Below are 26,552 nucleotides of genomic sequence, written 5' to 3' on the forward strand. Positions count from 1 at the left end.
AGTTTGTTTTAGATTTATGAGTTTGACTGTCCCTTTGGTATCTTTCGTCCCTCTTTTATGTATTCAACTGAGCAATTGGGTTCTCCAAAGACTCTTATATGTGTGTTATTTAGAACGTAGTTTGTCGCTAAGCGAATATTGATCACTTTAATATAGAGATTTTCAGCTAGCTAGAGAGGTTACAAATAATTTATACACAAAAAAGTATTGCTATGTTGTGATGTTACACTGTTGTTTCAGGTAAGTGTGAAGGTTGGTACCTATTAAAACGTTTAAACCCGCTGCATTTGGTTGCACATGTCCTAAGTCAGAAACCTGATGTTCAGTGGTTGTCGTCTGTTGATGCAATTCATAAATGTTTCTCGCTTCTCGTTTTTGATTTAGATAAGACAGTTGGTTTTCCCATTTGAATGATTTTACTCTGACTTATCACTGTTGGGGCCCTTGGTAGCTTGCAGGTCGGTTGTAAGCAAAGGCTACGTGTTGAAGGCCATACGTTGACCTATAATGATTTACTTTTTACAAATTATTACTTGCATGGAGAGTCGTCTCATTTGCACTCATAACACATCTTCCTATATCTACTTAATATGAGTATCAATAGTTTACCTGTACCTATATTATTTTTTAACTTTTCTGTAACCTTTGTACTTGCATGGTTTTATGAGAATAAACTATCTATCTACAGGTATATACCAAGTCAGGAATAATACAGTTGTTAGTCGAACGTTCGTCTTTTCCAGGTATTATGGACATCATTTTCATTTAATTTACATTAGAGTTTGGAATTTTGGTAAATACATTTTATATTTAATACATACATGAACGATTTATTAGATCTAAGATTTAGTTATCTCTCGTTCATCAGAAGAAATCTTAGTTCAGATCTGTACTTTGTATACCATTCCATACTGTATTTTGGTTAGATATCGTTATGCTTTGTATAGATCAGAAAAGAGTTAACCCCTTTTCATCTGATTTTTATAGTTTGTTAACATGGTGTGTTGTAACACTACTGTCCCAGTTAAAGTGTTGATTCGATGCTCATAAACGTGTTAACCCTACAAAATTCTTTCTGTACCTGACCCAAATCAGATGTATGTCGTTCAGTGGTTATTGTTTGTTCATGTCTATTCTATTCTTTCCTAAGTAAATTATATTGATTTATACGGTAAATTTTTAATTAAATTGATTCGTATATAGTCGGCGCCTTTTATGAACGACTATGTGGTATGTTTTTCCTCATTGTTTGTAACATGTTGAAGACAGGGAGCAGATAAGTTTAATGTAGGAGATTTTACTGTGTCCAATTATCATTCATTCAATAATGTGTTTTTAAATATTGAGAACGAAATCCAAACCATTTCATCATTTGAATTCTCCAGATAATTCTTTTTTACTATCATTAGAACATTATTATGTTATCATGGTTATAGCACCACTTTAATAATAAATATAATTACATAGATTTCAAACGAGGTGATAATATGTCAATGTCTGAATAACCGTACTAACAATCATAATACTTCCATCGTGTAGCTGTTTTAATTATTTTGTCAATTTCAACCTGGCAGCATTGCTTGGACCTCACTTACTCGACAATAAACGGAAGACTTCGAGGATATTTGAAGCTGACGATCTGGCTTCGGATCGGTTATTTCTATTCTTTTGTTAACTTTGTTTACTTTTTATACAATAAAGTCAATTCGCAATAAGGTTTTTCTCAAACAACACAGAATAATTCCAACCTGCGGAGTAGTTAAATCAAGATGAAAGGTTTAATTGCTTATGCAATTATTATTTAACAATTGAAGATCTTGAAATGTATCAACATGTTGTAATAACGTGTAGTCGACCTTTGATCTTTTTTTTAAAGATAGCAACGCGTTTTCCTGTAAGAGAAACAGTTAAATTTGTTTGTTCTCAATAAATTGCTAACGAATCATTCAGCAATCCTCTATCTCAATAATGTGTCACTCTTCTGTCAGATTTGTGTCATTTTCTCACTCTCACTTCCGGTTCATGTCACTTTCTCACTCTTACTTCCGATTCATGTCACTTTCTCATTCTTACTTCCGGTTCATGTCACTTTCTCATTCTTACTTCCGGATCATGTCACTTTCTCATTTGTGTATCATTGCAATATGTCTTACTGTCGGTCTTCCATTTTTCGTTGTATTCGTGTTTAACATCCGACAAACAGATTGCCGCCTCTTTATCACATCTACAGAAATTTAATTTACAAGGATCACTGTCATCTGCAACAAACAAAAAATAAAATGTACTCAAAGCGACGAATAAATCACGTGACTAAAGAAAGCCACGTGACTAATTGATTCGTAAAGTACTCATTGTTACATGTTCTATTTTTGGCAATATTATACAACATAACGTTGTATTTTTTACTGGAGTAGTAAAACATACATATGAAAATGTTGATGTGATAGGAGTGTCAATAAGACAACTTTGTATCAAAATTGCAATGTATTAAAAGTAAACAATTATAGGTCAAAGTACGGCATTCAACACAGATCAGTAGATGTTACATGTATATATTAGAAACTCGGATTCGGTTTTCGATTTTGTGTCCTCTTTCTGATGCTCATATACCAATCTAAAATGGTTTGTTGTGCAATTTACAATCTCACAACACTCATAGAATGTGTCCCTCTACTCCACACCTTGATTTTCGCACTTGGCTAAGACAAATCAATAATATGTAGCTGAGTGAGTTCAGATGTCAACAGTCAACACACAATTTGATATGCCGTTAGTTTTCTCTTTTGAATTGTTTTACATTTGTCATTTCGGGGCATTTTATAGCTTACTATTTGAAATTGGCTTTGCTCATTGTTGGAGGCCATACGGTAACCTATGGTTGTTAATCTATATCTGAAGCATAGAACAAGAACATCGTGGACAACTGAATTCAAAATATTTGTTCCGTATCAGAAAACAGAACAAAAGTACTCGAATTAATAAAAGCTAATCAGGGCTAAATGCATTGGCTGATCCAGGGGAGGGGGTTCCGAGGGTTGGAACCCCTCCTTTGTTTGGGCGATCAATGTATTTGAATGGGAACATATAGTTGGAACTCCCCCTTTGTCCTTGGTTGAGAACCTTCCTTTTCAAAATGGCTGGATCCGTCCCTGAAATGTGTGTGTATATATATATATGTTCCAGACCATATGAGTATTTGGACCGTACGCGTACGGTCCGGACCGTATACGTATACTCATACGGTCCGACCATACGCGTACGGTCGGACCGTATGAGTATACGCATATGGTCCAGTACGAGCTGACCATACATGTTATTGGATCATATGGGTTAAATTTAAACGAATATTTATCGCAATCTTTACTTTTAGTTTTACAAATTGTTATTATTACAATTAGATGGATAAAATGTTCAAACTAACAATTGAAATTAAATATTTGTTTAATTGTATATCAAAATCCTATTTTGGTACTCTCGCCCAAGGTGACACTTGCTACCACGTACAAATAATGTAATATTGTTTTACATTTACATGTTCAGTGCAGTTCATGCATGCATGCATGTTCCTTTGCATTTGCATTTTTCTGTAAAGTTGCTAAATATTCTAAAACAATTGTCCGCCCACATTATGTTTACTTCCGATATCATCAATTTCAGTGAGAATAATTGTCATAATTCAATTAATTTATTACTGATTGAAATACTAAATACAAGAGATTAACAGATTTAATTAGCGTGGATTTTTTAAATAGATAAAATATAAAGTTTTTATTTCAATTACAATTGAACTTTTTTATATCAATAAGTTATGTTGATCTGTTATATGTATTTATATCTAGTAAACTTGACCAACTTCTTAATATTAATCAGACCGTACGCGTACGGTCCGACCGTATGAGTATTTTGAAAAAGTACGCATACGGTCCAGACCGTACGCGTACGGTCCAAATACTCATACGGTCTGGAACATATATATATGGTGACCTTATACGGATATCGATGCTGACCGTAGCAAGACTTAGTGCTTTGTCTCTTTTCTTTACTTTTAAATTATCGATCATATTTTAAACAAATCAGTTGTGTTCATATTCATGTGTATCTTACGAATGCATAGATGTACTTACGACAGGTGATCATTTTGAAAAAACAAGTTTTATACGAGTAATATCGAGATGAATCCAGGCATTTCTTGGCAAAAATATTTCGAAGGCACATATGATGTTGCCAACAGCATCTAAAAATAAAATTATAAGCTCATATTCAACCATGCATCGGTCTTTTTTACAAATGTTTTTCACATGTATACTTCCCAAAGTTAATCGCTGATTGTTCTGTTGCACAATGAGTTTTAAAACTGCGACTGCAGGGTATAACATTTACATAGGCAGGCTTTAAAATACAAAATGCTTCAAAGTATTGCAGTCAAAAGTCTTTGCAACATCGTCTCCCCCTAACTAAATGTCATGTGAAGATGGATGACAGCTTAACGTGTTCGTGTTGTTTATTCTTTAGTTTTCTATGTTGTGTCATATGTGCTGTTGTTTGTTTGTCTTTTTCATTTTTAATAGCCATGGCGTTGTCAGTTTGTTTTAGATTTATGAGTTTGACTCTCCCTTTGGTATCTTTCGACCCTCTTTTTTAACGTCCAGTGGCAAGCTAATATGCATATTTAGGACGATAACACGTTAATTTAATATGAATATTGAACATGCTTTGTACTAAAACCAACAAACCGAGACGAACTTTCAACTTGCCAGTCCGCATAGGTCATCTTACTCGGAAACATTATTTTGACTCTTTGATCTTACTTCTTTATGGTGCGGAGAGGCAGCAAATACCAATTTTAAAGTCTTTGAATTCACCCGGTCCGGGCCTATGACATCCCACACTGGAGGCAAACAAGTTACATGTACCACGAGAACATCGAGGGGTTATAAGGCATGTGAAACATAAACTTACACATGTTAGATGTTATTTCAATAACAACAACAAATATAAGGCAAACTCAGTTTTAGATCATTTTGAATTAATGTAAAAGTTCAAACATTACCTGTCTAATTTGTCAACGGACATTCCATGTCCTGTCTGCCCGCACCAACATCCATATCCGTTCAAGTCGTCAGCAAAATATATGTCTCCTGTCTTTGCTTTTAATAGGAAATGAATCCGGTATATATCGTGAAGATCATCTATAAAGATAGAAACATATAATTTTCTAAAATAGATGTTTAGTCGTATTTGGCACAACTTTTTTGAATTTTGGATCCTCAATGCTCTTCAACTTTGTACTTGTTTGGCTTTATAAAAATTTTGATATGAGCATCACTGATGAGTCTTATGTAGACGAAACTCGCGTCTGGCGTACTAAATTATAATCCTTGTACCTTTGATAACTATTTACAACTTTTCTCCTTGTCAACCTTAGCATTCACAAACACGAGCCAATGGGACAAATTTCATAAGCAAGGGAACTGGCCCCTATCACAAAAACAACTATAGTCACTAAAATTAATCGTAAGTATACTGCATTGTTCATAACTTACGGTCAATCTTAGTTGTAAGTTTTTTCGTAAAACCGACTCCGGACGCTTTTCTTGCCATTCCTAATCTCTAATATCGGGCAAGAAGTTTAGTGTGAAGCAAAAATTCTCACTTCATTACAATGATGGCCCATAGCACTGGTTTTATCTGAATGATTTGCTACCTGTCGTTTATGCTGTATCGTACATGCCCTTTAAGAAGGTTTGAATGGGGTTTATACAATACAAAATAATTGGATAAATATGCAGAATAAAAGGCTAAATAAAAGAATAGTGGAAAATCGACTCCCCCTCCTCCTCCCAAAAAAAGAAAATAACGGAGTGTCATTATATAAAGAATAGAGAATAACAGGGAAAATGTATAAAGAATAGAGATAAATGATAAAAAAATGAAAGAATAAAGAAATGAAACACCCCACATTCACATCTTTTTTCTTAGACTTTTTTTTTGCAATGAACTGCGACTACAAAACTTTGGTTGAATTGTAATTGGTATCGTTCAAGTACAGAATTCTATGTTATAAGACAAATATATTTTCCATTACGTGTAGCATGCGGCTGTGATCATTTACATTGCGGAAATACATTAACCTGGTCAAGATATGGTATAAAATATGCCTTTAAGGATGTACTTAGGTGAGGTTTTGAAATTTGTGACAAATGTTCGGACTCCTTGGTGTTTTTCCATACGATACAATGTAAAATATTTTGCCCCATAACACCCATTTTTTTCACAGAAGATTAAATAGCTCATGAAAGGTCATTTAACAAATTTTTTGCAGATTCTTGATTTTCATTTATTTGATTTGAGACCCAACTAATACCAATGCATTTATAAGGTAAAAGTCCGAGCCAGCTTTTTCCCGCCATATTTAAAAATTCAAAAATCTCGAAAAGGAGCCCCATGCCTATCAATATTTTTAGCTTATTTTTATCCTTAATTAATGCTCTTCAGGCTTATAGTATCAATTTAAAATTCTTGATATATTCAATTTCACCTAATTACATCCTTAAGTGATTATTAATCAAGTAAAAATACTGAAATTGATTGAGCACTGTTGAGATTAGTATACAGAAAACACCTTTTATGAAAAATAAAACAATGTTATATTTTGAAATATTTTAAGCACGATACCTGCCGTGCTAAAAAACGGCTTAGATGCTGGTGTTATTTGTGTCTTTTTTGTTTCAATTTTATGAAAAGATGTATTATTTGGTGCATGCTTTTGATGTATAATCTTATATTACCTTGTGTGGATTCTATTTTAATATTGTATGACACAATATTCCTGACATACTGCAACCATGTAACTTTAATATCCCCTTTCAGTATAGCTAAGGTGTATAAAAAGAAAAGTGATACTGACGTTAATATGACAGATCTTAGGAAGGTGCACTGAGGTTTTTTATCCTTAACAAGTTATTGTGCCATTTTTTTTATTTTTTTTTTTCTTTGTTGCTTTATTTCAATATAATTCTTTTATGATATCTGCAAATACTGCAATGTGATTGATCAGTTAGAACTTCTTTTCTTTGTTTTCACAAGATCGTGTTGCCAAAAAAACTTTCGATATTTATGATTTGTTTGTAAATTTTACTGCACGGCATACACGAATTTATCACTGGGGTTTCAAGAAAGGGTAAAATAAAAAATAATAGTTAAGAATGATAAGGATTCCACACATTGTGAACGATATTATTATAATGTGATAACTGGCCAATACACTTTGGACTAACTTAGATATTAAGTTTGTAAGAGCCGGGAAAATTAAACAGTTGGATTTTTTTTTTTTTTTATTGGCACTGGCACAGTCTACACACATCAATAACCTTTCGAAAAAGGTGTTTAATCCTATAGTGATACAATATAAGAATAAAGTATCCATGATACTTGCTTATATTCTAAGTCAACGATAATGTTATAATTATACTGTTTACGTTACATGTTATTTTGATGTCGGCTTCGCCTCGTTTTTCTGACTGATTTTATACTACAGTACATGCCTTCTTGTGTATATTGTCCTACAATATACATTTATTGTATATATGTCTTCTTTGGCAAAAATTAAAACCTTTCTTTGATGAACATACTAGTCCAGTAGTTCAAAACTCGCTGATGGTAAAAAAGTTTTTAAACAATTTGGCTAACTTAGACACCGGTACATTTCACGTTCCAAGTCATCCACATTATAACGTAAAGGTTAACTGTTTTAACCTAAGTCTTTGACCCTTTGAACACTCATATTCTCGCAAATTTATCGATATGCATAACGATAATAGAAGATAAGTCAAATGTGACAGAAACCTATCAACATTTAATAATCAAAAACATAGATCCAACGTAAGTATTCACATGACTTTTCAAGCCCTACATCGACCGGGTCGATAGGTAAAAAGGCAAAGGCAATAAATCAACACCAGAATCCCTATGGCGAAACACTAAAAATCACTTTAGACAAAAGCTCAAATAGTTCACTGATTTGAAACAGGAACATACACATAACTGCGGGGTTGTAGCAGTTTCCATCAGCGGGGTTTCAAAAGTACTATTAGCAAAAAAACAATGAAATTTATCTAAGAACAACTAAAATACTACCTACCTGCTGAAATGCCAACAATTATTAGCAAAGCTATCCATAAAACAAGGTATCTTATTTTCATTGTATAATCTTCTTGTGGACACGTACTCACATCTATATTGTGAATTTTGCCATAATCTAAATTTAAAATATAGAAACAGTTTTAGTTCTTACTAACGTACAATATGTATGTACATTTATGTATTAGTATGTTTACAAATCTAAAAATATAACTTAAGGGGACAATCAACTGTTTTTTAGAGGGTGGCAGGAGTATGTTGAATACGAATAACCTTGACCCGGTAACTGCTGAAAACAAATAACCCTGTTTAATACAGGAGGAAAATTATTTTCAAAAAAAGTCACCAAAAAGTAGGATTCAATCATGTACAAAAAGAAATACAAGAATACATAGTACACATATATTTGAAAATGAAAAGTCAATAGAAAAACTAAATCCTTCCGCAACCCCATCCCTTCCTCCAACATGAGTTAAATGGTTGTTTGCTAAAGTGCATGCTTTTATGTTTGTACGTAGTGTCTTTCGTCATTTTGTAATTTTTTTGGTTTTTGTCTGGAGCCGATCTGAGGGTCCAAACTCTTACTACCTCACTCTTACAGCTTGTTATTTCGTTGTAACAGAAGACATATTTGATCTGTCACAGAAGACATGTTTAATCTGTTTAAGTTCTTGCTTGAAACATGTTTAAGCAGTTACAGAAGACATATTTAAGCTGTTACAGAAATATATCCAATCACTTACAAAAGACATGTAAACCCATATATAAGCTGTTACAAAAGACTTAGTTTGAAATGTTATAGAAGACTTGCTTAAGCTGTTACAAAAGACTTAGTTTGAAATGTTATAGAAGACTTGTTTAAGCTGTTACAAAAGACTTAGTTTAAAATGTTATAGAAGACTTGTTTAAGCTGTTACAAAAGACTTAGTTTAAAATGTTATAGAAGACTTGTTTAAGCTGTTACAAAAGACTTAGTTTAAAATATTATAGAAGACTTGTTTAAGCTGTTACAGAAGTCGTGCTTTGGCATTCTGTATGTGTCTCTCATAATTCAGTGCTTGTCATTTTTGTTATTTTGGCTGCTAGTCATAATTGTTATTCGTTTATGTTATATCAGTAATCAACTGAATCAGGCCGTTGGCTTTCTTGTCGACTTATAATTTGTCAACTTTGGTTTTTTTCACATGTTTGTACCTGTTTCATAATTCTTTTAAAATATACAATAAAATTGAGAATGGAAACGGGGAATGTGTCAAAGAAACAACAACCCGACCAAAGAACAGAACACAGCCCAAGGCTACAAGTCCATACAGTGTATGTAACGTATCTGTTACTTTTAAATAAGCAGGAAAAAAACAAGCGCTTATGAAAAGTAGAGGCGTTATTTATTCATACTACGCAAGGAAGTTTCACACACATCAATTTACGTGAATTTAGATTCATGTGAATTCACGTGAATTTAGTTCATGCGAGTTTCACGTGAAAATAAAATGATTTTTTATCAAGTCAAATTCACGTAAATTTTCAAAATAAAATAATTCCAACATATGTGTAAAATCTTAATTTTCAAATTTAATCAAAATCATCAAAACATATCTGTGTTTTTTTTTTTTTTTGATTAAGTTTACGCGAAATGCATGTAACTCGAGTTTCATGTTACTATAAACCTGTTTGAGGTGAATTTCACGTAAAATTTGTTCGTGTTTTTCTTGCGAGATCCATGTGAAATTCAAGGCAGCAAATTTTCCCGTGTAAATCCAATATTATTTCGAGTTCAGAGTATTTCACCGTATGATGCAACAATAACTAGTAAACACACTTTGCTAAGTTTGATAAAAATGTCGCATTTTCTCCCGAGTAGAAGTTTACCGTAATTTTGAGAATTCGCAACAACAACAAAAAAGATGGACATACTACATGTACTAGGAACTTAACGAGCTTTCGTGACCATTGCATAATTAGCAAACTTCACCCGTCCATTAAAACTATGATTATTTTCTGTAAAGTTCTAATGGAATGTGATTTGTCTCATAAAACGCAAAAAAAAATAGAATGGCCTCCGTGCGATCAATTGTTTGACTTTTGTAAATAAAAATTTCCATTGAGTTTGCATTAATAAGAATATACTTAATTTGTATCAAACATAATTTTAAATGGAGACATCCATGTTACATGTAACCAATACTAAAATATATCACGTCATAGAATGTTCATGCAACATTTCGAAGAGTTGCGTGAACTGTGCGAGTTTTATGTCCCGAGTTTGTTATATGGAACAACGCTAAGTAAACGTTTTTTCGGACAATCTGTGTCTTCCTAAGCCTATGAATATTATATTTTTATTCTTTCTCTATCATGATGTGAAAATGTAAGAATCAATCTTTATTTTCATGTATAATTTGAAATATTTATTTCAGTATTTCTATAAAAAAAAATTCCGGTCAAATATTTACTTAACGCTATTTTTCGTGGTAGTAGCAATATCTAACGTTGCGTCTTAGTATTACCTTTATGCAAACATATCACTTTTTATGGCAAAGCACAAAGTACCTTTTTAATGTTTAAAGAGGCGTTAGATACCAAAGGGACATTCAAAGTTATAAGTCGAACTAAACTGACAATGCCATGGCTAACGAAGGAAACGACCAACAAACAAACAATTTTAATTTTGCTCGAGGTATAGGGAGAGCATGAGACCTAAATACAAATCATATTTAACCCCACCGCATGTTTGCACCTGTCCTAAACCAGAGCCTATGCCTTAATAAGTCTTTTTTATTTTTATTTTAGTTCATTCATATATTTCAGAGTTTAGTGTGACGTCCATTATCACTGAACTAGTACACAGCTGAAGCACGCCTCCGAGTGCAGGATTTTTCTCGCTGTATTAAAGACCCATTGATTGACTTCGGCTGTTTTCTACTGTTTAATCGGGTTGTTGTCTCTTTGAGAAATTACCTATTTCCATTCTTAATTCTAGTTTAAGTAAACAAAACACAACATCGAAAAACTAAAGACTAAGCAAAGCCAACCAAAACAAACATATGGGGTGATCTCATCAGATGCTCCGGGAGTGTAAGCAGATCCTGCTCCACATATGGCACCCGTCGTGTAGTTCATACTAGTACTATTCCGGTAATAAGTCTTATTCGGTAGGTTACATTTGGGAAAAGGGGAGGGATTGTATTTTCGACTTTTAAAAAAGAAAATATCTGCAATATTCTATGAAACGGATATTCCATAATGGCCAACCAATCCACTCGTGATGATATCCGTAAAATTGACGCAGGGATGGTTTCACCTTATCTTGCTTTTATATCTTCCTTATGAGCAAGAACCATCTGTCAGAGAAATCATGAAAGGAAATACAAGTTCCGGCTGAGAGATATATAATCCGTATGCAGGCGCTGTTAGAATGTTGATAATAGAAATGGAAAGTTCACAATTTGTAAGCTGAAATCATTTCTTTATCGTAAAATTGTGTTCAACCGACCTCCATTGTCATTTCTGGATGTAAATCAAGATACGTGACCAACTTACCTTGTAACTGTGCTTTTCGTATGCTGTATTTTAAGTTCCATGGGATAGATTCGTTCAACAAAGTCATCAATTCAAAGTTTGAATTATTTAGTGAGAGAAAATCATGTGTGTCAGAAAAAGTTTTTGAATCATAGTGATTTTTTATAAAGTAAGATTTATCCATCCCTTAAACAAGATACTTGTGTCTACGCTGGCCTTACTTTTTATTATAAATACCTTCGTACTTACCGAAAAAGTTATGAGTTAATGAATGAGTATTTTATAGAACAAGTGTCATTTAAAGATGGGGAAATATGCCCTTTAAATTTGAGGAACATTGAAGACTCTAATGTTTGTTGTTTGACTACGATATGCTACATTTTTTAGTAAGGTGACCAAAAGGTGACATATTGCATTGTCAGGAGAAACACGTGATTTATTTAAATCTATGCATGTAGCAAAAGGGATTTGTAGCAATGACTTTTTTTAGATAAGGTCTCCCCGATTTTGTCAATAAATAATTATACTGTGTAGAACGCTACATTCGGAGTTGTGGATATAATGTATGACACGGGATCGCGACTTCGAAGCTCTGAAAAGTTTTCGCAATAAAGAAAGAGCTTAGGAGTATTTAAAAAGAAAAAAAATGAAAACAACACGTTTAATAATTGCATGCGTCCGATGCGCTTTTCTGGATTTACCTTCATCCGGAACGCTCACAGCCAAACATTTGAAATCCGAGGATCTATAAGTACCGAAACCGTCTCAAGTCAACTTTGCCTGAGGGAGTTGAAACCTTATTTTCTTAATAAATTAAAAGAAATTTGACACTTGAAAGTGCTAAAACATTATATACAGAATATAACCATCAATTCAAGTTTAAGCAAAACAACAATTGTACAGGCCATAAATTACATAACTTAATATAACACTTTTTTTATTAACTGGCTCAACTTATTTTCAAATTCGAAATTGTTTATCTTACATAGTCTGCCGTAACATGATTTGTATAATAGCTCGTTGTTCGGTGTGAGTGAATGCTCCGCGTTGAAGGCAGTACTTTGACCAATGATAGTTTACTTTTTACAAATTGTGACTTAGATGGAGAGTTGTCAAATTGTCATTCATACCACATCTTCTAATAGAATGAAATTCAAAACAGTGTGGCTGTGGCCATTGATTGACACATTAAATTCATCCATTGACTGGGACAATTTAGGTGAACGTTTGTATGTAACGACCACTGCTCACTATGTACTTTTTAAAGACACTTAAACTATGGGGTCACCAAAGGTTCTCAACACCTTAATAAAGTAATTCGAAAAATTAATCAGAAATAACACGATGTTTTGATTTATATCAATTATATAGATCAAAACATAAAGGTTATTCCTGATTAATTTTTCGAATTATTTTATAATTAAAGGCGTTAAGAAACATTTGGTGACCCCACAGTTTAAGTGTCTATCGTAGGTACGTCGTGAACAGTGGTCGTTACAGAAAAACGTTCACCTTAATTGTCCCAGTCAATGGATGAATTTAATGTGTCAATCAATGGCCACAGCCACACTGTTTTGAATTTCATTCTATCTGTCTTTAGTATTAATTATCGGATTTTTTTTTTCATCGAAGCTACAAAACACTTTTATATATAATTTATCTTTCTTCTGCATCCCTAAAGCTATATTTGAAAAGTATATGGTTTTTTGCTTTTTCATCTTTTTTTAATTAAAACAATACAGGTGACGCAAAAGAGACAAAAGGCACCATCAAAATCCAGGCAAAATATTAATACTAAATTAAAAATTAACAAAAACAGAACAAGTGCAACTGGTACTTGTGTGCAACTTGTGTTGAATTTTTTAATTCGTTTATAATCCTGTAGGAAAAAAAATCACTAAATATAAAAACCTACCTTGTTTCAATGGACAGTTTAAAACGACAAACGATTAGACTTATATAATGAAATCTGTACGTTGTTTTATCCTATTTGGTCAAGTTCATGCTTAAGGCCTTTTGCGAATCCGTGGACATTAACATCTAATTATTAGCTATTTTGTATAAATGTGACAAAATTACATGCTGTTCTCGTGAAAGTATGCGTGATACACTAGGGTATATTATTATCATTTACATAAGCGACCTTCAATTGGACAAGAGGTAATTATAATCACCTGTCTATCATTAGCGGCTTTTTATCATGCAGTGAATATAAATTGAATTTCTAATAAATTTATTTTCACCTACATATATACGTAAAATTATTTCCATTTTTTTTTTATATCTGATCATGGAAGTAAAACATGAAAAGAAAGAACAACGATTAATCAGCTTTGATTAATGACCTGCAGATCTCTGTACTAAAGTCATATGATTTTATCAAATTATTATCTCATCGACAAGATCCCTTAGGTTACTATTTTTGAAACCGCGGTTGTAAAATGGCATCTGGATTTTCTCATCAGTCACGTGATTTTATCGATTACAGTAATTATAAAGCACACGTGGTTAATCCCTAGTCTATTAATAGCAAGGTGGCGCTTTATAATATCATCAAGGAATTGTATATTTTAAATATACAATTCCTTGATATTATACACCAATTAAACTTTAAGAATAAAACTTAATTCAATGCACTATTTTTGCTCGAAACACCAAATCTAATATTTTGATTGGTTGAATATGTCTCTCGAGATCACCTCAATCTAATCGTACTCGAATGTTTTAAAACCGTTATTCAATTGAAGAGAATTGACAAATTTGCAGATTCGCGAACAGTGTTTTTTGTAATAATTGTCAATCGAATCTTCATTGTAATCAAATCCATGATAAACCACAAGTTGAAGATTCCTCGCCTCACTTAAGTTGTAATACCACCATTGATTTCCCCCTATTAGTCTTTGTTAAATTTGCACTTTAAAAAAAAAATGTGCAGAATTTATCTTTGTTTCAAATAAAGAAATACTTGGCATGAGTAAAGTTTTATCCTGTCCAGTACTATAGAAAAAATGTCCCATAACATTACATTGCATATAAGAAAATAACCACCATTGGAAGTTAACCAATATAATTTCTCCCCTTATTTTATCTGTGTATAAGGTTTAGTCACCATGTAACCTCAAGATTACAAAAATCCCAAATAAGAAATAATGGTGTTTTGAAATACCCAAGACATATGTTTATGACACAGAAACGTGTTTACTGCAATAAAATGTAGGATTAATAACCTACAACTGTCAAATTCAAGGGAATATCTTTTTTCGACCTACTTTCGTATACAACCGGATGTGACATACAACCGGATGTGACGTACCATGATTTGGTGGTTTTACACCTTAAGCAACGGTATGGTATTGGAGAAACGGACAATTTGTATTCACTTTGGTATCGACGTCTCATCAATACAGGAGCCACATAAGTTCAATGATGAATAAATAAAGACTTTAATCGCATCAAAGCAAAGATTCATAAACAAAGAAGATATATTTGAATGTTATTTCTTATGATTACAGATTTTGGTTCCAAAAGAACATAAGCAGGATTCTGACAATAAAATTCACTTCACACTTTAAGTTCCGCAATTTCCGCTTCCTCTTTAATGACACGTGTTTTCGACACATAGTATGCAAATCCGTTACACGTATGTTCTCGTAATGCATTTTTTCTAAATTATTCAATTTTAACTCGTCGTTCAGTTCTCCATTCCAGTATATGTATCGATTTAATTTGGTAGTAATATTTTTTAATCAACAACTTTTCTCAGGTTACGTTTTTTAGCCCTTGCTCCTGGACAGACCCAAGTAACAATATCAAGAAGAAACAATACAAGGAATGGCAACACCACAACAAGAATTCCCACAATTCCAATCGACTTCGATGACACCCGGTCGTCCTTTGCTGAAACTTTTGTATTCTTATAAGCTGTTGTTTCTTTTCGATCGACTGAAATTTCCATTTGAATTTTAGCGATATTTTCCAATACTTCGTCTAATGTTGGCAAATGTGTACTGGTCTCAGGTACTTGTAGAGTTGTTGTGCGACTGGGATCATCATAAGAACATGCTTTAAAAAAAAATATATATTTGTCATTGTAGATAAGGGTGTAGAAATTTGGTTTATTATAAATCAGATAAGTTAAATCTACTTCTTTATATTTGTTTGGCGCAACGTGCAGAGTGCAGGTCTGATTTTGATAAGAAGTCAGGAAGGAGCTGGTTGTTCTGTGGTTGTCAATTGTTGGTGTGGTTTCTTACTTCTCGTTTTTCTTATATATTAAACCATTGGTTTTGCTATTGGAAATAATTTACACTTGTCCTTTTGGAGCCATTGATAGCTTGCTGTTCGGTGTGAGATGAGGCTCCGTGATGAAGACCTTACTTTGATCTATAATTGTTAACTAGTTATACATTGTGACTTCGGTAGAGAGTTTTCTCCTTGGCATTCATACCACATTTTCCTATCTATATTGCGTATTATTCAGCTCTGATAACTTCAAATTATTATAAAACGAGCCCAAAAGTTAATTACGTTAAACATGTTAAAATAATAGAGAATATAAGAAAAATTTGGACTTGATTCATTCTTTTCTCAACAAATATTTTCGTATTTCTATAAATATATAAAGTAATATTACCAATTTTATAAATACTCAAGCGCCAAATCCCCCCGCATTTCTCTCCATGATTTCCAAAACATCCGTGATTACAATCTGTTTGTGGCATTGGAATAAATAGTGAGCTGTCGTTTCCACAGAAGCATTCATTTCCAATCTGTTATTTAAAAGTTTTTAAAAGATTTCATAATATGAGAGTCTGGATTGAGATCGTTCAGTCCTGTATTCTTTAGTATTATCTTCTAAAAAAATTATTTTCACCTACATGTGTACGTAAAATTATTTCCATTTCTTTTTATATCTGATATCAAATTATTGTCTCATCGACAAGATCCCTTAGGTTACTATTTTTGATACTGCGGTTGTGAAATGGCATCTGGAATTTCTCATCAGTCACGTGATTTTATCGATTACTGTAATTATAAAGCACATGTGTTTTTTAAGTCATTTTTCACTATCCCTTAGGGGGCCTCGGTGGCCGATTGGTGGTGGTTTACTGTAATCACTGAGGTTAAGAGTTCGAACCCCGCTCATGCGGGTGCACTCGACTCCAATCTTAATTGACTAGGAATGTCAGTTTTCCTATTGAAGATCGGTCGCTTTCTCCCGGCAATCCGGCTTCCCCCGCCAATAAAAACTGGCCGCCACGACATAGCCTAAATGCGGTGCTTAAAAGTGGCGTTCAAACACCAAAAATCAAAATCAAAATCAGTATCCTTTATATTTTTGTTCATTAATCTTTATCATTTATATTTTAGCACCGCATTATTCTATTGTCTTGATTTTTTAGCACCTTATTATTCTCAATTCTTTATTGTTTTGTATATTTTGTTTTTTGAGGGAGGGGCTCTCATATTCTTATCATATAGGATCAGAATGATATTCCTATATACAATTATGCAATCAAGCAAAAAAAAAATAGAATTTCAAGGCGTCATAATTATTTGGACTACAAAATAAAAAGTACGCAAAAGGTGAAGAAGACGGGCGAAAGATACCAGAGGTACATGTACATTCAAACTCAAAGGTAGAAAATAAACTGACAATAAAATGTTTTAATCCAATATGTATACATGTAGGCATGGTTGGATTTCGAACTCACGAACTCCCGCATTCAAAGCGGTAAGAAATATAAGAGCAATGTATGCTTTAGCTTACTTACCTCTGTTCCAATGTAGGTATAATTTGACATAGAACAACAATATTTTGAGCATCTAGCAATGGTCATGTAGTCTGAATAAATCTTTTCATAAGGTACCGTTCTATTCTCTGAGTCTAGAAAGCATCCCAAATGTTCGTAATACACTAAGCAAAAGAAATAAATATGAAACAACGTAATATGCAATTTTCTATCTTTATTTGCACTTATTTCAAAAAATCTACAATTAAATCTTGAATCATTTCCTAGTTTAAAGCCATCAGATAAAGCCAAATACTAAAAAATAATAAACTCCAGCTTTTGATATATATTTCTTCCATAAAGAAGACTATAGGCCATACGGTACTAAATTCTTCAAAAATTTAAAGATTTGGTTTTGAAGTTTGTTTATACCTGTAAAAACACTTTTTTTCAAACGGAGTAGCATATCCACGTTTTTATGGAAATGTTGTTACCATGCCCGGACATTTAGAAACGATCCTGGTAAACTTATTGGTCCTTTAAATAAACTTATATTCTTCTAAAAGGGTTACCAATTCAACACTGTTATTAGATCATTGAATATTGTTTTATTGGTATTAATATTGATTTTGTTATCAGTAAATTAAAAGCAAACTAAATTAGTCAGTGGCTTTGAACTATAGCTGTCAGTAATTACAGTCAGATCAGTACTTAGTGTCTTCTTATTGTTGGAATAAACAAGTACCCGATCACGTCCATTCTGTGTTTTTGTTAGATTTTAGATTATCTCTATGTGTATCCTTCTGATGACTTGAGCCTTTTTCGACTAAGTGTTATAGTTTGTTCTTATGTTGTACTGTTACACCACTGTCCGAGGTAAGGTGCGGGTTGTTTAACCCCGCCACATTATGTATGTATGTGCCTGTCCCATGTTAGGAGCCTGTAATTCAGTGTTATCGTTTGTTGATGTGTTATATATTTGTTTTATGTCATTTTTTGTACATAAATAAGGCATTATTTTTCTCGTTTAGATTGATTTACACTTGTCATTCCGGGGTCTTTTATAGCTGACTATGCGATATGGGATTTGCTCATTGTTGAAGGCAAAACATATTCTGGAGAGTTGTCGCATTTGCAATCATACCATATCCTTTTTTTTTTTTTTTAATTATTCAGAATATCTCTTGTACCGTATGTAATATTACAGTTCTCTCCAATCTTATTCAAACTAACACATGTACACAAAATGAAATTCGGGATAATTCAGAGAAAAAAAACATTGTGACAAAATGTTTACGTACAGACACATGTCTTATATAAAGGACCGTATAATTAAGACATGTTCACTATTTACCGATGAGTTGCTGTCTCGTTGATGCAAACTCGAGTCAAATTTATCAATGATGGACTTTTGGCAAGGGACATGTTCAGATAATATGGACCGAGGACGTCAATAAAGTCTGAGACGGTCCATATAGAACGTATAACGTATTGACTGAGTGAAAGTCCATTATTATAGATATTGCATGGTTAACGTGATCGAAATATCAAATGAAAACAGAAGAATGCTACCCCATTTGTAATATTTCATATAAAATAATAAATAGCATGGCTAAAAAAAAATTTAAACACTGCTAAATTTGTGTAAATTTTCAGTTTCGTATAGTTGTGAGTTCTTTCTGCCTCCTTTGAAATATGTTTGTTCATCAGAAATGAATTGTATTTAACTGTCAACAATACTGTATTGAGGACCCATTGTTGACCTTCGGCTGTTGTCTGCTCTCTTGTCGGGCTGTTGTCTCTTTGCCATAATCCTCATTTCCATTTTCAATTTTATCATTTACAAACTAAAATAATTTTACGGAAATGAAATTGAACGGAATGGAACTTTTACTACCGGAATGTAAATTTACCCCAAAAAATGCTGGATATAATTATGTATGAGCACGTTCATGCATATACAAATTGCATTAATATTACATAAATCGTTTTCCTAGAACAGTAAAGGTACAAAACAAAATGTAGACTAAGTTTAATCTTCAATTATAAAGTTTTAATTTAGTACGTTTGGTAATCATTTGAAATAAAAACAATACTGAAATATCGTAAAGGATGCATCAGAAACCTGTGTCTATTGATATAAGTACTTAATTTGCATCTTTGAACCCCCACCCGGCTTGTTTTTTTAGGAGCCTGAGGTGTCTAAAAATGGTCGATTACAGACAGCCGAGTACGCATTTTACTTTCCAGGCGTGTTATTGTTGATTGTTAAAGTCCTGAAAACGGATAGATGGAAACAAAAATGTTTGATATATCTGGCTTTAGATTCAGTTTTTTTTAAATATAAATTAAGGCTACATTTTAATATAATAATTCCATGAATTCACAATATAAAAAAATGCTGGAAAAAAAATGAATGAAGTGAAATATCTTAGTAAGGAGTCATTACTACAGAGATGGTGTGTTTGACACACAAAACTTAAAAGCTTAGTGATATTACCAATATTAAAATAAAAGTGTATTTTAGTTGGGTATTTTTTCCATTTACTCATTTTCAATTATAATCAATGCACATTTTATTTTTATTCATGAAAAATATTTATATATAGAAAAGAAGGACACATTGTTCACTTCCTCCCCCGTAATTCGTTATCAAAAATATTTATTTTGAAATGAAAAAAAAGCTAGGAAATCTTAATTTTATTAGTGTTCTCTAGGTTATCTCGTCTTCATTCTCTGACATATTCTAGCCTGCCCTTTCATAAAATAGTGATTTTTTTTAGTGTTCTATAGAACTTTCGATTTTTTTTTTACCTGATAACCGTTTAGACAAAAAAAGTTGTTGGAAAATCTTACAGCAAGTGATTCTTAATAGCTATAAGATACAGTTTTCTTTTACAATACAACTTTTAAATCTTACCGGAAACTATTCCAAGCTTTCACTGTAACCTCGCTTTAACTTATCACCATCCCTCCCCACCCCCACCCCCCCCCCCAAAAAAAACAAAACAAAACACACCAAACAAACAAACCCGCAATACTATTGTCATTCTTATAGTCAGCACTCAATTGTTCACAAACAAATGTGTTTTAAGCTGCTAAAGACATGATTCAAACGCTCAGAAAGTCCTTTGTTCTATATTTTTGTTCTCCATTTTTATGCAAAACCTTTTACATTTTTATTTTATGGGTTATTGTTGAAGGTCGTACGCTGACGTATGGTTGTTAACACATACTTCCTTTGGTTTTTTATGGAAATTTGTCCAATGACAACAAACATACCACATCATCTACTTTATATAAGTATTGTATAAATTACAACGTATTTTGGCGATCCTGCAAAATGATCGTAATCCCGAAAATCGTTAATATATTTTCTTATCTTAAAAGGGGGCAAGAAGGGTTCCATTAACAGGCCAATAAATAAGATTACAGTTAGTTTAAAAAAAATATTTAAAAAAAGGGGTATTTTTTCTCTCATAATAACAGTAAACAGATTCACAACAATGTCAATTTCAATAAAGCAGACAACAGCTAATAAGTCAATAACAGTACAGCATCAATGATCTTGAATGTATGCCACTTTTAACTAAAATATAAAAGCACAGAACCAGGACATAGGAGCACAGAACCAGGACCGTTTTTCTTATCACCAGCACAGCGTCAGGACAATTCCGTTTAACGAACTTGCACGACTTTTGCAATATAATATTGTTGTAATATACTTTGCATGGTACTTATGACACATCAGAGAAAAATTAAGCAACAAAACAGTCGTTTTATTGCCGTTCTGATACAATGTAAACAAACCCACCAGCACAGAATCAGGACCCACCAGCACCCGTCAGGACCAAATCACCAGCACAGTACGTTCTCTCGCAGGACAACCATACCCACCGTGTGATAGGTGATAAGAAATCACTTATAATTATAACGGCAATCATCCTTATCACACACATCTTCAAATAGACTGTCCTAATGCAAATTTAAACGTAAGCTCCGCCCGATCAGTTTGAATAACATTGGTTATAACTGTTGTTTGTCCTTTTGACATGGCTTTGTCAGTTTGTTTTCAACTTCTGAGTTACATTATGTTTTGTACTATTTAGAAAGCATTTCCAAATAAAATAAAAATTTACGAAAAATCATAAAATACATACCGTTTGTTCCGTATGAACAAGACATTAGAACATGTAGAAGTAACGTGCCAAATTTAAGTATAATTGGAAAACCTTGCATGCTAGATGTTAAAACGACCTTCAGTAATAATAATTTTTCAATTTTATCTCATAATGTTTTTGTTTTGCTTTTTTTCACATAATCCGATCTCATTAGTTGTCATTCAATTCAATGTACCTGACTAATCCAGGATGAAAAATAATAACTATACAGATCTATAGGTAAAATAACGACATGTCTTTAGCTATATCTGTTTGATCACATCTTCTATCAATTGAAAATTGTATTACAAGAGATCAGTTGTACAGAAATACATCCGCTAAGAAAAATTAAAACTGATACGGACTTCGGCACTGAATAAATCAAACACAATTCATGTAGTAAATTAGATATACCATGCTTAATTCGGTTAATTCATTATCATTCAAAAGCTTATTTATTGATCAATTCAGTGCCATAAGTATTTTTTTTTTGTCAATTCAGCACCGCTCATACACATTGCTTTTGTTCTATTCAGTACCGTTCATAATGACATTCCCTCCGCTTTCGATTGATTCAATACTGTTAAAAAAAAAATTGCCTTCGGCTGATCATGCAGTACTATTTCAACACTTCGCTTTCGTTATGTTCAAAACTGTTCAAACACTTTGCTTTCGGTCTATACAGAGCCTTTTAAAAATTACTTTCTGTCAAAATCTATAAGCTCTTGGTAGCGTTTAGTATCCCATAAAATTAGCAAATTTAAAACTCGTGTCGTGACGTCTGAAAAGTATAAATAAAGGGGCGTGGAACGAATGCAAACTGTTGATAACTTTTAACTGCAATGATCATTCGAGATTTCCATTTTAAGTCAAGGTTAACACTGTAGTAAGTCTGAATTGTTAGATATCTCAAGAAATTTATCAACTTCAGAAGACTGTTTTAGTAGATGGTGACTGTATGTTGGTTGACGCCTCGATGTTTTTTTGGTTCTATGAGTCGATGGCTTGCTGTCGACATGCCGTTAACCCACAATTTCCATTCTACTTTGAAACACGAAAAACATTAATTTTTCATAAATTGAATAAGATTTCTGTCGCGTTTTGGATATGTCCTTCTATACCTGTTTACACGTTCTTTTATCCATAAAGAGGAATGGGGGTTTATTTGCAAGTACGAAATTCTTATATTGTAGATACTCCTAGGAAACTATCATTTAACTTAAAGGGGGTTATGTTTTTCTCCTAAAAAAAATATTCTGATCCCCAATTTGATAAAAAAAAAATCTGATCAAGCTGATGGCAAGAAAAATTATTCTGAATATAGATTTTCCCCATACCTTATAAAGTGTAAATTTTGGAAAAAAAAATATATTGACAGCGTCGAAAAAAACACAAAAAAAAAATGTTCGCGCTTTAAGCCCAAAAATCAATTCTGACTCAGAAAAAAAACCAACTCTCCGATTCCCCGATCTAAAGGGAAGTACGATACATTGTCAAGAAAAATTCATATTTGCTATTTATATACTAATGGATAGACCGGACGAGTCTTCGAAATTAAAAGTATGAAACATAAAAAATAGAAAATATAATTATGCTGTATAGAAATGAGCGTCTGTATGGGGTCCATCATTTATGTTTTGTTTTTTTATTTTTATTTTGGGTCAATTTTCTATATTCTTTTAATCTTTGTATTTTTCTTGGTCCTGACCATTTTTCTTTGTTCTTTATATTTTTGTTCATCATTATATATGCTCTATATCTTAGCCCCCATATATTCGGTATTCGTTAAATGTTTGGCTTATATTCTACTCTTTATTTGACTATTTTTTCTGCAGTAATGACCCGTTATTTTCTATTCTGTAATCCTTTTCTAGACTCTAAAGGATACATGTAGTTGACGGTTTGTAAATATGAATAAAAGGACTACGACGTATACGACCATGAAACATCAATGTAATGATAATATCACTAAAGGACACCTCGGTGGCATGTACAGTATTCAACAGGTATACATCTATACAGTATTCAACAGGTATACATCTATACACTATGTCAAGCTCTAAGTCGTCCCGAGTCTATCGCAGTTATGACAAAATATACAGAAACTTTCAAAGATCTGCAAACAATAAACGCCGTAAGATATTGACTAGCACTGACGTATAAAGTTTCCGACCGTGTTTGTTAGTGAAAGGGACATTACCTACGATTTAAAAACAACATTATCTGTGATTTAATTAATGTGCGAGGAATGCTGAAAAAATAATTTACTTTTAGAATACAGTTTGATAAAAAAACACGTTCCTATATAGACTTTATCTTTGATATATTATTGTCTTGTAAGAGAAAAAATCGACCTGGTGTTGGGTCAGTTGGCAACCTGGCACCCAACCTATTGTTCTATTTGACTCTTAGTAGGAGATAGGTTGCGCACGTGTTCAATATGTTCAGTTATTAGAAACTTAAGAATGTCAAAATTAAAATGTGAACAAAGCAGCCATTACATGTAGGCAAAAGCTTTGTGTTGACCGCATCGGACCAAACAAAATCATTATGATATGTTTAACATAATGATTTACCTTTTTGTTAAATTTATGACATGTAAAAAAAGCTTGAAATATCATTATAATTATACAATCGCACGTGTACATAGTAACTACAGCTACTGAACCACTCAAGTTTCCCGTTTTTCCGTTTTCGCTCCGTTTTTCATTCGTTCCGTTTGCGTGTTTCGTTCATTCCGTTTACGTGTCATTCATTCCATTCATTTCGTTCATTCCATTCCGTGTTCCATTCCGTGTTCCATTCCGTTTATACACGACATAGCATTATAACAAGCGTGTTGTTCGGTAAATGTGAAGCTAATCATTTCGTTTTAGAACGTTTACAGCGTGTGTGAACGATTATATCATTCTAAAACGAAAGGTAATTGGGTTCGTTTCACAGATAAATTTCGTATTTTATAATCACATCATCACATGTATTTTTCTTTATTAAAAAAAAAACGACAATCACCACATGATGGTCACTGGCTCAGGTTTGAATAGACCGTCTTTTTTAATTAAATGATGTGAAATTTTGTTAAAACTTTTTTGTTCGCAGTATAGTCATTAAAAAACTTGTTGAGACATGGAAATATTATATTTTACTTTCATGCTGAGATTAAATGTATTCACAGGTTCATTATTTATTTTTTGTAAAAAGGATGTTTAAGAATATCCCTATATTAAAGTGTACTCTACACATGGCTTACTGGATATACCGAGTTGCAAATATCTACCGAGTTGCAAATATCTACATGTAACTTATTTACAATAAAACGAATGTAGAAAATTGTAGTACGGTAGTTTGTAAATAGTCTTCTTTCTATTTTAAATGATTAAAAGTAAATGCTGAATAAAATGTATCAACGATTGCTTAAAACATAGGGACAATATTTCAATAAGTCTGTATTTCATTTAATTTGATTTAACAAGCTAGATTTATATATTTTTTAATACAACTACTGTAATCTTAGTATTATAGGAAAATATTTTTTTTTATTTGCATATCATAAATACAATGAAATATCATGCATATGAAACATGTATATGCAGCCTTGTGTTTAAGTTTAGTGGACTATTGACAATAACATATTTCTGTAAAGCTAAATAGACATTTTATTGCAACAGATGTGTATTAATTAAAGTGGTGATAACGTTTTCGAGGATTTCATACATTTTTTAATCAATCCATTAACCAGCGGGCGTACTCTGCAGGACATCTTTTTAAAACTTGCCAGACATTTCACACTTAGCTTAGTTGTTTAACAGATAATTATTCTACTGCCAATCATTAAATGGAACTTTTATTTTTGTTATTTTTAGCAAATGAGACTAATAAAGATATTGATATATTTACAATGATCTTGATTTTTTTTTGGTGTTTCAAAGGAGTAGGTCCGGTAAACCCCCGGGCCTTTTTGGCCCCAAAATATAACAGTTTCACAAAATTGTTTAAATGTAAACTGTTAGTTATTTATTGGACAGTTGAATGCTTCTGCTACATAAATATGGGCTGTTTTTGACAATACAATGCACATATATCGGGTTGTAGCACCATTAAGTCATGCTAAATTACTGAAATCTTCAAAATTCTATCATTTTCGTTAAATTTTAGACGGTTTCCTTGTAAAACGAAAGTGGCCGCATTCGTGTTCATCCTTAATATTGAAATGTAAGTTGTATTTTATGATAATACATAACATATATAAAGGTTGTGGATGAACACGGATGCGGCCACTTTCATTTTTGACAAAAACCATCTGAAAAGTGACGTTTTTTGGCATATTTGAGAGATTTTTCATATTTGAACTTGAATCGGATCGTTTTTAATGACTAAATCAGTTAAAATCTTTCTCTTATACTAATTAAATCAAGTGAAATAGACACTTAAGTCTTTAAAAAGTGGTCAAAATCTTTCGTCAGATGAAACTGAAATTTGAGGCCAAAATGAGTCCTTACCGGACCTACTCCTTTGTTCAGAAATATAATTCAGTATTTTTATTTCCTTTATTTGAAATGTTTACGCTTTCAGCTAATCTGTCAATAACAGTGTAGTTATAACGTGATACATATTAAGAGAATGATAAACGAAAAAAAAAGTCACAGGAAAAAAGTCCCGGGAAAAAGGTCACAGAGTCCCTAGAAAATAAAGTCACCGGAAAAAAAGCTACAAGAATAAAAATCACAAGAAAATAATCACAGGGAGCTGACAATGCGGTATGGGCTTTGCTCACTGTTGATGGCCGTACGGTGACCTTTATATATGAATTTGTTAAAATTTCTGTGTCATTTGATCTCTTGTGGAGAGTTATCGCATTGTAATCATACCACATCTTCTTTTTTTATATATGTGTTGTGCAAAAAAAAAAAAAAAACCATTACCGTGAAGTTGTCGATTTATTCATTGACAGTTGCTTTTTCAAATTTAAACAAATTTTTTAAAGAAAACATTTACATATTCA

The 26,552-nt window shown here is 32.5% G+C and overlaps 1 protein-coding gene and 1 long non-coding RNA gene across 4 annotated transcripts; both read right to left on the bottom strand.

The window, feature by feature from the left end:
• Positions 1-1,416: 1,416 nt before the first annotated feature.
• Positions 1,417-13,727, bottom strand: LOC143054414 (phospholipase A2-like). Of its 3 annotated transcripts, XM_076227425.1 has the most exons (6): positions 13,574-13,712; positions 8,141-8,257; positions 6,789-6,875; positions 5,051-5,189; positions 4,125-4,234; positions 1,417-2,258 (listed from the first exon to the last, which is right to left on the bottom strand). In XM_076227425.1, exons 2-6 carry the CDS (start codon positions 8,199-8,201, stop codon positions 2,116-2,118), a joined length of 540 nt encoding a protein of 179 aa, XP_076083540.1. In that variant the 5' UTR covers positions 8,202-8,257; positions 13,574-13,712; the 3' UTR covers positions 1,417-2,115. The 3 variants fall into 3 exon arrangements, 2 of the variants coding, with proteins under 2 accessions (XP_076083540.1, XP_076083541.1); XR_012971664.1 differs by lacking the exon at positions 6,789-6,875 and having other exon boundaries at positions 13,574-13,717; XM_076227426.1 differs by lacking the exon at positions 4,125-4,234 and having other exon boundaries at positions 13,574-13,727.
• A 1,357-nt stretch (positions 13,728-15,084) lies between these two features.
• LOC143055638 (uncharacterized) lies at positions 15,085-16,524 on the bottom strand. Its single transcript, XR_012972108.1, has 2 exons — positions 16,292-16,524; positions 15,085-15,720 (listed from the first exon to the last, which is right to left on the bottom strand). It is a non-coding gene; the product is annotated as an uncharacterized LOC143055638 (long non-coding RNA).
• Positions 16,525-26,552: the final 10,028 nt, after the last annotated feature.

This window comes from Mytilus galloprovincialis, chromosome 12, assembly GCF_965363235.1.
Source record: "Mytilus galloprovincialis chromosome 12, xbMytGall1.hap1.1, whole genome shotgun sequence".
In the NCBI taxonomy this organism is placed as follows: domain Eukaryota; kingdom Metazoa; phylum Mollusca; class Bivalvia; order Mytilida; family Mytilidae; genus Mytilus; species Mytilus galloprovincialis.

Excerpts from the sequence above, each read along its gene's own strand:
- LOC143054414 (XM_076227425.1), bottom strand. The coding sequence starts at position 8,201 with ATGAAAATAAGATACCTTGTTTTATGGATAGCTTTGCTAATAATTGTT. Across the intron at positions 4,235-5,050 it reads TCCGTTGACAAATTAGACAG|ATGCTGTTGGCAACATCATA; the intron begins GTAATGTTTGAA and ends TTTTATTTTTAG. Across the intron at positions 2,259-4,124 it reads TTTCAAAATGATCACCTGTC|ATGACAGTGATCCTTGTAAA; the intron begins GTAAGTACATCT and ends TGTTTGTTGCAG.